Source organism: Arachis hypogaea, chromosome 7, assembly GCF_003086295.3.
Source record: "Arachis hypogaea cultivar Tifrunner chromosome 7, arahy.Tifrunner.gnm2.J5K5, whole genome shotgun sequence".
NCBI classification, from domain to species: domain Eukaryota; kingdom Viridiplantae; phylum Streptophyta; class Magnoliopsida; order Fabales; family Fabaceae; genus Arachis; species Arachis hypogaea.
This window is the reverse complement of record NC_092042.1, coordinates 7,302,581-7,314,301: the sequence shown is the minus strand read 5'-3', so window position 1 is coordinate 7,314,301 and position 11,721 is coordinate 7,302,581. Positions and strand designations below refer to the sequence as shown.

The 11,721-nt window shown below is 28.1% G+C and overlaps 1 protein-coding gene across 1 annotated transcript; it reads left to right on the top strand.

Annotated features, from left to right (window-relative positions):
* Window positions 1–3,861: 3,861 nt before the first annotated feature.
* LOC112702285 (protein IQ-DOMAIN 33) lies at window positions 3,862–6,714 on the top strand. The gene is made up of 6 exons (XM_025753257.3): window positions 3,862–4,570; window positions 4,657–4,950; window positions 5,079–5,285; window positions 5,556–5,669; window positions 5,745–6,128; window positions 6,342–6,714. The coding sequence occupies exons 1-6, from the start codon at window positions 4,499–4,501 to the stop codon at window positions 6,444–6,446; spliced, it is 1,176 nt and encodes a 391-aa protein (XP_025609042.1). The 5' UTR covers window positions 3,862–4,498; the 3' UTR covers window positions 6,447–6,714.
* The last annotated feature ends 5,007 nt before the right edge of the window (window positions 6,715–11,721 follow it).

Sequence of the window (11,721 nt, the reverse complement as noted above, 5' to 3'; positions counted from 1 at the left end):
TGATACTGAGTCTCAATCTCCCAGTTTCTGTCTCAATACCTCAAAACAAACTATATATTAGATTGAATTATATTTGGTTTAAGATAAATATGAATATTAAAGGATAGTTTTTAAATTTTAAAAAGTTAAACGAGAATATTTTTAAAAAGAGACGTTGTTAAAGTTTCAGTCTCCAATCTTAAAAATTTTAATTCTCTCCGGCCTACTCGACTTTAAATATTAAAGAAATTAAAATTTTGTATTTTAGAACTGCAATTTTAGTTTTAATCTCAATTCTAATTCCTAAAAACGAACATTACCTTAGAGTGAGAGTTTTACTTCTGTCTTTGTCATTCATATCTTCAAAAAAATAACTAGCATTTTTGAAGTCGTTTTCTATATTAATTTTTAAAAATAAATTTGGATTTTTCACTAGCACACTGTTATCTTCTCTTCTTTCAGTTTGAGAGAGAAGCAATAACTTGATCTTCTTATAATTTTTTCTTTTTTTTCTATCGTTCAAAGTGTCATTTATCTCACAACTGCTTTCTCAGCTTAGTCTAAATAGACTTTTGTAAGAAATTTTTTTCAGTTTAATCTTCTTCATATAACTGAATTAAAAAAAGAAGTGTTCGTACTAAAACAAGGTATTTATTCTGTCACAAAAATTTTTATTTATCTGAAGATTTTATTGAAGGAACGGGTCTGGAAAATTCAAAGCCCTCCTAATATACACATGTCTAGCAAAGAATCACCGAATCCAAGATTTCATCATCCGATTTTCTTGATTGTGAGTCATAGATTGAGATCAAGCATATAAAACTATGATATATAAGTTAAAGGAGAAATAACTAATAATAATTTAAGGAAGTAATTTGACAGTCGATCATACTATGTGTATACAATATATAAGCAATATTAGTTAAAAAAGAAAAAATAATAAATTCAAGTTAGATAAATTTTTAAATTTTGAATGACAAAAATAATTTACATTATTGATATGTCACAATATGAATATATCAAATCAAAAACTCTTATTTACTCATATATATATAGCCACTTGGATATTCTCATGGCATCATATTTTATCCCTTCAGGCCTTCCTTACACAGAAAAGCATCGGTGTATTTGAATTAAGCAACGCAAATAGAACATATGAGAAGTACATAATAACGAGGAAAAAAATAGCATGTTCTCCAATAATTTTGATGTACTTTTAAAGTTAATAATGTACATCATGCTATATATAGTTCTACGGTCCCTATTCTACTACTCTAAGCTAAAAAACTCCACCTTCTTTAGTATGATGCACATGCTAATTAAACTTTTATATTAATTATTATTATTTTCACAATTCGATAATATTCATGCTAATTCCACACCATATGCTTAATTAAAAGAGGGCATGGCATGGCAGAACATAAATAACCAATCTCTTGTTTTCCACATGCAATATTCAGAAATAATCATTTTAGATAACGTGGTTCATCAAGAATAAGAGATAATTAATTAGTATATAAAACCTGTAAAGGTTGTGTCGATCAGTAAATTTTCAAAAGTTTTGACATGATCGATACTATTTTGTGACTAAATTTTTATTTTGGTATTAAGATTAACGTGATTATTCAATTTGGTCTCGAAATTTAAAATTATTTTTATTAGTTTTTCAAATTTAAGTTTGGACACCAATATAATCTCTCGACTCTTTTCGGCGATGATTAGGCAAATGGAGTGTTGAGATGACACCTTTTTTTGTCGTGCTGAATGATGAGTAAATGACGTCGTTTGCCCTTGACGCCCAAACAAGTCAAAAATAAATAATAGTAGAAGTAGAGAAGAAAAATACTTTATTTTGAGTTTCTACCTTTCTTCTCCCTTCATATACAAAACGACCACATTTCTGACTTGTTTAGGTGCTAAAGATATATAAACGACGTTGTTTACTTATCATTTAGCGTGGCATGAAAGGTGTCATCTCAACATTCTGTTTGTCTAGTCATTGTTGAAAAGAGTCGAGAAATCACATTGATGTCCGGACTCAAATCTGAAAGACTAGACCAACATAAATAATTTTAAATTTCGGTAATTAAAATGGGTAATTACGTAAATTTTAAGACAAAATAGGGATTTAGTCCTATTTTGCACAGGAAGATAATTTGTAAGATTGTTTTAAAGATTTATATTTAATAAAAATTTTAAATTATTTCCCATAATCTCGTACAAATTTATATGAATACTATTATTACAATTCAGCTTTTGAAGTGGAACCAAAAACAACTGTCCCAAAACGTCTTTTTAGGCATTTCAATTTTTTCAACCCATAAAAGACATAATTTATGTCAAATTCACGTAGATTTTGTATATATCTTGTATAAATCTATCTAGATTTTTTTTGTAAAATTTCTTTTAAACACTATAAAAAATTTAATATGTATTCGTAATTTTTATATCTCTTAGATTATTTATTTATTACTGATTTGAATATGAAAATCTCTAGTAAGCATATATTCCATTGCAGTGAGAGCCTCTTGAATGTAAAATTAACATTTTCAATATAAATTATTGTTCACAATTTCACATAATTATTAACATTTTGTTTTTTTGGGTATTGACATAATTTTGAACACTTGTACAAATGTATGGTTAAACATAGCTGTAGAGACATGTGGACTTTTCTTCCTGAGGGGGTAGAGTGTGAGTGTGACAATCCCAAGAGATGCAGAGTTTTTTTTGTTTTTTTTTTGGGATCAATTTTAACTTTAAAACTGATTTGGACCACCAATGATGGATTATGTGACACCTTTATTCCAGGCCTATTAATTAATGCCTTTGTTTTTTCTTTTCTTTTCTTTTCATCCCTCAGATATCTTTTAATTTCTTAGCCTGAAAATTTTGGCACTTGAGAACTTTCTTCAAAGCAAAAAATTCAGAAATAAACTTGGTTTCATCATAATGATGCTGTTATTATTATTATAAAGGCTATTAATGTTTACCAAAGCTTTAATTTAGAAGATAAGTTAAATCCTTTATTTTATTGCATAGAAAGAGAGACCTAATCAAGAGTGTATGTGCATTAAGTAATAACAACCCTAATTCTCAAATAATTAGCGTGCAGATTATTTGATCCGTACCATGTTCCTGTGCTTAGCTAAAGACAAGCAATAATCAATCATAACATTTTAATAATACCAAAAAGGAAAAAAATCATAGCATTTTAAGATCAAGTTATATCAATGTTGCTTTAAATAACTATTACACCACATGTTTAATACTTTTTGCAACTTTGTAAAACCTAAACTATATGTGAAAAATTTCAGACTACTTCATTCCTTTATTATTATTATTATTATTATTATTATTATTATTATTATTATTATTATTTGATTAATTCGACTCAAAAAATTATAGTAATTTTTTATTATGGTTCCAACTTTTTTTTTAATTCTAAAATTCCTCATAAAAAACACACCACATAAGAAACTTGCCATATGAAGTATAAGCATTTCACATATTTGAACTTTTGCCACTAAATTAGTTTCATTCCAAAATCATGAAACAATCTAAGCACAAAAACATTGCAAAAAATTGACATTGAAGAAGAATCCTTAGGGAAAAAAATAAAATAAAATAAAATAAAATTGTATATATGCTAAACCTGTCCCCAAAATAACTGGCATCACCTAAAGTAACCTAAAAAAAAGCAGCTATCCTTGAAGGACAGAAGAAGAAGAAGAAAAAAGAAAGAGTAACAGTAGTACTAGTAACCAGAAAGGAATAAAAGAGAGTACATAACCCCAGCATCAAGCAAAGCTTTTTTAGAAGCCTATCCTCTACAAGCCATGTGCAAAAAGTATATATGCAAAAAAAAGCAATAAAAACATTGCACTTAAATCCATATACCCTTCTTTTTTTTTTCTTTTTAACTTTCCAGCTTCTATTATTTTTTCTTGATTTAGAGCCAGCATTCCAGCTCTGCAAATCCCTGCATATAGATCACAATCATATTTAATTCTAGCTAACATGTGATTTCACCATATTATATGATAAAGTTAGTAACAATAATAAGTGTCTTTCAAGTTTTAGTGCACATATTAAGAAAATATTAAGACTAAGATTACGCCATTCTTCCTTTCTGATAATGGATAGGGACCGAATTAAGCGTTTACTAGAAAAGAAAAAATTACGTTGTTCTAAACAATGCGACTTACTTTGTAAATCATAAAATAATTATTAAAGTGAAGGACCGAAATTCTTAATCATAAATATTTATGAAGGAGAGAGTAAATGAGATAGTAGATTGTTGTAAGCTATAAATACAACTTTATTTATTTTTGTCTAATATTGTGAGGACAAGTGAGAATGTAGCTTGGCCTTTATCACTTTACTATCTAATAATGTAGAAATGCTAAAGTTAGTAGCATCATCCTCTATATGCTCTATCTTTGCATTGTCCATATTAATATAAATCTCATTCTTATTTCTTCTGATCTCTTCTCAAATTCATAAAGCTAGTTAAGATATGGGTTTTACTGGAGAATTGGTAAGAAGTGTCTTCTCCAGAAACCGTTCTGCTGCATCATATGAAAGCAAAGTGAGTCTCTCAAAATTGCTATCTATTTATATATATATGCTGCAAGAATTCTTGATCATGTCACAAATTTTGTTATTTTTTCTCAGGGTAGGCGAAATTCGACAGAAAATCGAAGATGGGGTTCTGTTAGATCATACTTGTGTGGAAATGAATTCAATTCAGTTGTGGCAGAGGAGGATTCAGCTTCACTTAAGAGTTCTGAAGTTACAGTTACACAACCAATAATACAAGAGAACTTGAGTGATAGAGAAGATGCCAAAAGTGAAGAAACTGTGGAGAATGTAATAGAACAAGAAGAAATGCCAAATTCAAGTAGTTCTACATTCTTGAGTGAAGAAGCAGCAGCAATTCGGATTCAATCAGCATATAGAAGCTTTCTGGTTAGCTCAACAAACTTCCATTACATCAATTTGCATATATTCACATCAGTTACATCAATAAATTCACTATTTATATGATGCATAGTGTTTTTTTCTTCTTCTTATGATTAGTGTGTTGTAAATTTCAGTTAAGGCGTCGAAACGATGAAATTGGAACCAATAATGGTGAAGTTCAGCTCAATTTAGTAACTGAAAGTCCAGATAGAAAGTCCATGGGAACATCAATTGAAGTTCAAACTGCAAATTCAGCTGAAATTTTCTCGGCTGAAGGCGAAAAATTGAGCATTTACCAGCGTATTCATCGCCGGACAAGGAGTCATATAACAAAGCAGAAGGTATAACAGAAGACAATGTTAAATTCATGAAACTAGCAAGTAGCAGCTCATGATTTTGTTAGAAGAAAAACAACTACTTTAGTTCACTTGAAATGATGTCATAAATTTAAAGACTTGAATTCAGATTAAGCTTAAAATAATTCACCAAAGCTCATCTTATTCTTGCATTAATAAAAAAGTGTTTTGATTGAAGGTGCTAAGCTTATCAATTTAGCTATAATTCGCCATCAATCGAATTCTGTTAACTAGCATAGTTCATGAGATTTTCAGGAAGAATGGGATGATAGCACTGTGAGTAGCTATGTATCGAAAATGCGAATGCAGAACAGAATGGAGGCATCAACCAGAAGAGAAAGAGCACTAGCTTATGCTTTCTCTCAACAGGTAAACATCTTAAAACTATTTGCATAGAAGGAATGGATAGTGCAGAATTCAAAACATTGGTTCTGGTTAATGCAGCTAAGAATCTGTTCAAAGAGAAGACCAACAAAATACAACAGCATAGAATCGAATATGAGCTGGAGCTGGCTCGAACGATGGATGGCTACACGTGTTCCAGACACTGCTTCATTATCTGTTGAAAGCCATGCTTTGAAGCAGCATGATCCTCTTAATAGTAATTTCACAATTAAGACTAGATTCTTGGATGCTGCTTCTGGGGAAGAAAAAGAGAGCTGTGGTTCGAATGAAGTGCTGCCTCATTTCGATAGCTATTCAGTAAATTCAAGAGAAGAAAATTGTAGCATCAAATCACCAAGATCAAAGACCAACTTCAAAGCTAGGAGAACCGTGTCAAGGCGAAAAACAGTGCCAAGCTATCAGTTCCTTGAAGAGCAGCCAAAGGTTTATAGTTTTGGAATCTTTAGCATATCCATGATTCATGATTTTCCTTCCTCGTTGACTTTTAAATTCTTAGATCAATCACTAACACTAAAAGCTATGGCTTCTTTTGAATGTACAACTTGATTTTCTTATATAGTTTATCAGAATTGCATCGATATGTTGCTTGTTCGTTGATTTCTTCAATCGTCTAAATATACTTTTATCGTTTTGCAGGTATGCAAGAAAGAAGGCTCAAACAATGCAAGCAAGGATGTTAAGCAAAAACCAAAAGCATGTAGGAAGGAAGATGAAACTGAAACTGAAACTAGGCCTTCCTAAAAACTTCAAAATCCCAATGAGTAACTTCTAACATTAATCTGCTAAATAAAGTCATGTGTCTAGTACTTAAGATTTGGTGTAAGCTCTGCATAAATGGTTGGATTCTCTTTGTAGATTTTGTTGATTCATCTTGTGTCTTGTGTGTACAATTTCTCTTCAGTATAGTGTCTCAAATGCATGGAAAGAGATGTTTGTTCCAACTTCCAATGACTTAGGAAGTTATATTATATCCATTCTTAAGCAATAAAAGCAATATATATAAAGAAAATTGCTTGCATAATATAGTTTTTCCTTTCTTGGTAAGACACATTACACACAACACAAATAATTTTGCTACCAAGAAAGAAGAATGCTAAATATTAAAGATCCTACTTTGCATACAATGTCACACAAAAGCAGAACATGCAAATCCAATGAGGTGGACTATTTTCATATCATATAATAAATCATAACAATAATTTTTCTGTTATTGGAAACACAGGTAACTGCATTTTAAATTATTATGTTTCAATTCAAATATTTAATATCCTCATAGAAGGGAGGAGTGAATACAACTATACAAAGTACTCAAGAGTTTGAGCAGAATGTGCATATATATTGTTCAGCAGTAATCCAAAAGAGGTTGATCCAGTAAAATGGGGTTAGTACCTGCATATATCCCTCAGAGTGGATGTTCAATAGAATTCAATCAGCATGCCAGAAGAGGAAGCATTGCCTTTCAATTATAGCTATGGCAGTTAGTAAATTTTCTCTTCTTATAAAAAATAACATTATTTCTTGCTCTATAAAAGTCATTATGGCATTATCGTTGAGTATCCTTTATTTTAGAGGACTCAAATAAGAAGTATGTGGATGAATGGAAAGGTTTTGCCGAGCCCCCAAAATTTTGATGGCATCAAATGTAATCTTAAAGTGAAGCATAGTAACTAATTAGCATGTCAATAAGCATAAAACTATGAAAGAATAAATGAATAGAACATCTGACATGGCTGTCTTTTATGTTATTTGTATATTAACTTTAACTCAGTTGAAATATACCTATGAAGTACGGACACTTCGGGTGAGTTATAAAGTACGGATACTTCGTTGAGTTGTCGTACCCGCAATTCGGGCACATTTCAGACACGACACTTACCGACACTTGTCCGACACGTGTGTCTATTGTGTCCAACCGTGTGTTATTCTCCGTACACACTTGGACATACCTAAATACTATCACGTGTCAGCGTCCAGATTTATTCTTAACATATATTTTTGAAATAAATTTAGATATAGTATTGTTACGACCCAACCCAAACGACATGCTGGCTGACCCAATTCACAGACCACCCAACCCGGATGGTCCGGTAAACGGGCGTGAGGCGCCCAGAAGTCGACCCGAACACGCGTCCCCCTACAGCTCACCACTACAGCTGTATTGGGAAATTTCAAGGAAGGTGGGTCTGTCCTTGCAGGTCCCACTCCTGACAAGGTATATATGGGGAGAGACCTACCCCTCCCCAAGGTACGTCACTAACAACTTCACTCTCTTACCACTTGTAGACCACTTCCACACTGACTTGCGCGTCGGAGTGTCTTTGCAGGTGACACCCCTCGCCACACCAATAGCTCGGGAAGGCGGTAGCACCAGCTCCTGCTCCGCGAACCTGAACGTGGCGAAGAACCCACCTTACTGTCCGAGACCTCACTCGAACCGTCCGGTACCCGACCTACCGAGGAGATACCAAACAAGTATATATTATTATTTATTAAAACAAAAAATATTTTAAATACTTGATATAATTAAAATAAGACATTAAAAATAATTACAAAAATTAATTTATATTTTAATATCAATAAAATATCATTACGATTTATCTAAAAAATAATTTATATTTTATATTTATGCGTATTCCCGTATCTTATAAGATTTTAAAATTCGCGTGTTGGTGTGTCCCGTGTCGTATCATGTCTCGTGTCCGTGTCAGTGTCCGTGCATTATAAAAATATACAAATAAGAGCTTAAAAGTATTAAAGGCTTAATTTTTTTTAACTCTCAATTTAAAAAAAAAATTAGAATAAAAAGTTTAAAATTCAAAATTTAGGATAAATATTAATTACAATAGAATAAGATGTAAATAATAATTTAACTTGTCATGCCGATGATTAGTTTAAAGGCAAATATTTTGGTGTCAAAATTGTCGAATATATTTTTTATAATAAATTTTAAATATTAAAAAATTATTTATTTTTATATTTTTAATTTAAATATTAATTTTTATTTTTTTTTAATAAATTAAGTAACTATATATAACTACTATAGCATGCACCTAGTTTAAAAGTGATAACTATTAAATTTTCAAGAACAAACCTTTTTTATATATGTAATGTACAACAAAAATAATTTGTATTTTGCAGAAATTAATTTTTAAATAATTTTTTCATCGATATAATACATCAGAATAGATGTTAAGCCGACGGTAGGTGTAATGAATTATTTTTCGCAACATATAAAATGTCTTTTATATCAGAAAAAATCTCGCATAAAAACATGTCACAATATACCGTGTATGTATAGAATATAGAAATTACTAATTGTAAATCCATATTCAAATTTCCAAAATTTATAGGCTAATTTTTTTGTAATGGATTGAAGAGGTGTGTTTTATATAATTATAGAGAATTAGTATATTTTTTATGGATATAAAAATAAATTTTTTTAATTAGAAATTATAAATTGGAGGCTCTCAAATTTGAGTGGAAGTAAAAAATTGAGGGTCAAATTTTAATTAGAGTAGAAAACTGAAGATCAATTTTAGGTAAAAATAAAAAATTGAGGGTAGATTTTAGATAAAAACAAAAAAACAAAAAAATTTTAAAAAATCTAAATCAGAAGATTCGATATGCATGTTTTAAAAAAATTTTAATATTAAAGCACAAATCTAAAAATCAAATTTATAAATTTAAAAAATAAAATAAAAACTACAAATTTAAAGATTAAATTTATAGTATTCATACCAAAAAAAAATATGCTAATTATTCATATTATTAAAAAACATCAGCTGTATTCTACCACAAATAAAAGCGAAATTTATAAGCATGTATTTTATTTTTATTTCTTAGTAAAATTACAATTTTTAGGTATATAATATAGGGCAAATCACTATATTAAGCTAAGGAGAGCAAAAAATTACACAAATTCGCCAAACCAAAAATTATTTCATGAATCAACCGATACACATTTCTATATAGTTCGAATTAAGTTGTTTCGAACTTGATTTACATGTAATTCGAATCAACTTGATTCGAATTATACACAAACGCACACACCCACTAATTCGAATCAACTTGATTCGAATTACACACATACAATAATTCGAATCAGGTTGATTCGAATTACACTCTGATTTATTAAAAAAATTAATAATTTATTAAAAAATTTATTAAAAAAAATAATAATTTAAAATTAAAAAAATATATTTTATTTCATGCATTAAAAAAAGCTAACAAAATATTTAATTACGAGATTTTTTTAAAATATTAATGAGTTATCAATTCGAATTCTATACAATACTCATTTGTCCATTTTTAACTGTTCATGAATATTTTTTAATAATTTTTTTTAAATTATATGGTGAGATATTACATTATTCAAATTACACATGAGGAAGTTCGAATCGCTCTGATTCGAATTATATGGCGAGCAATTCAAATTCTATACAATACTCTTCTGCCCATTCTTGATAGCTCATGAATATTTTTTAATAAATTTATTTTAACTATACCACAAAAAAATATTTTATTCTATGTAAAATAATTTTAAAAATGGCTTTAAAAATATTAGAAGTACTATAAAAATTTGTAATGTTCTAATGACTTAGGTAAATACATGCATGTACACAAATTTTAAATAAAATACTCTACATAGTCAATAATAATTTAGAAATTAAAAAAATATTTTATTCCATCCAAAATAATTAAAAAATATATTTTATTCTATACAAAATAATTTTAAAAAAATGGCTTAAAAGATGTTATGAGTACTATAAAGTTTATAATATTCTAGTGATTTAGGTAAATACATGATAAAAATATATTTTTTTTAATTTCTAAATTATTATAGACTATGTAGAGTATTTCTTTAATGTCCTAAGTCATTACAAATGTTTATAGTACTCCTAACATCTTTTAAGCCATTTTTAAATTATTTTGCATAGAATAAAATATTTTTTTGTGGTATAATTAAAATAAATTTATTAAAAAATATTCATGAGCTATCAAGAATGAGCAGAAGAATATTGTATATAATTCGAATTGCTCACCATATAATTCGAATCAGAGTGATTGAACTTCTCCATGCATAATTCGAATTATGTAATATCTCACCATATAATTTAAAAAATTTTATTAAAAAATATTCATGAACTATTAAAAATGGACAAAAGAATATTGTATGGAATTCGAATTGATAGCTCATTAATATTTTAAAGAAATCTCGCAATTAAATATTTTGTTAGCTTTTTTTAATGCATGAAATAAAATATATTTTTTTTTAATTTTAAATTATTATTTTTTTAATAATTTTTAATAAATTATTAATTTTTTTAATAAATCAGGGTGTAATTCGAATCAACCTGATTCGAATTATTGTATGTGTGTAATTCGAATTAAGTTGATTCGAATTAGTGGGTGTGTGTGTTTGTGTGTAATTCGAATCAGGTTGATTCGAATTACATGCAAATAAAGTTCGAAACAACCTAATTCGAATTATATAAAAATATGCATCGGTTGATTCATGAAATAATTTTTGGTTTGACGGATTTGTGTAATTTTTTGCTCTCCTTGACTTAATATAGTGATTTGTCCTATAATATAATCTAAATAGCTCAATTATTAATAATAAGAACAATTCACTGAAAATGTCCTTTTATAAAAATATTTTTTAATAATTAAACTTTAATAATATAATCAATTAAATTATTTTTTTATCAAAAAAATAATAAATAAAATTTTAAATTAATTTAAATTAATATTACTTTTTATAAAAAATAATTATAATATTTTATTATAAAAAATAATTAAAATATTTTTATTATATATATTAATTTTAAAAATTTTAAATTTTAAATTTTTATTTTTTTATCGTAAAATTATGATTTAAAATTTTTAAAATTAATATATATAATAAAAATATTTTAATTTTTTTATAATAAAAATATTATAATTATTTTTTATAAAAAAATAATATTAATTTAAACTAATTCAAGAATTCATTATTTTCTCTCCGATAACAAAA

What these genes read in the sequence shown, in the direction of transcription:
- LOC112702285 (XM_025753257.3), top strand. Translation starts at nt 4,499, where the DNA reads ATGGGTTTTACTGGAGAATTGGTAAGAAGTGTCTTCTCCAGAAACCGT. An exon ending in CTGCATCATATGAAAGCAAA is followed by an intron (nt 4,571 to 4,656) that starts GTGAGTCTCTCA and finishes ATTTTTTCTCAG; the next exon opens with GGTAGGCGAAATTCGACAGA. An exon ending in GTCATATAACAAAGCAGAAG is followed by an intron (nt 5,286 to 5,555) that starts GTATAACAGAAG and finishes TGAGATTTTCAG; the next exon opens with GAAGAATGGGATGATAGCAC.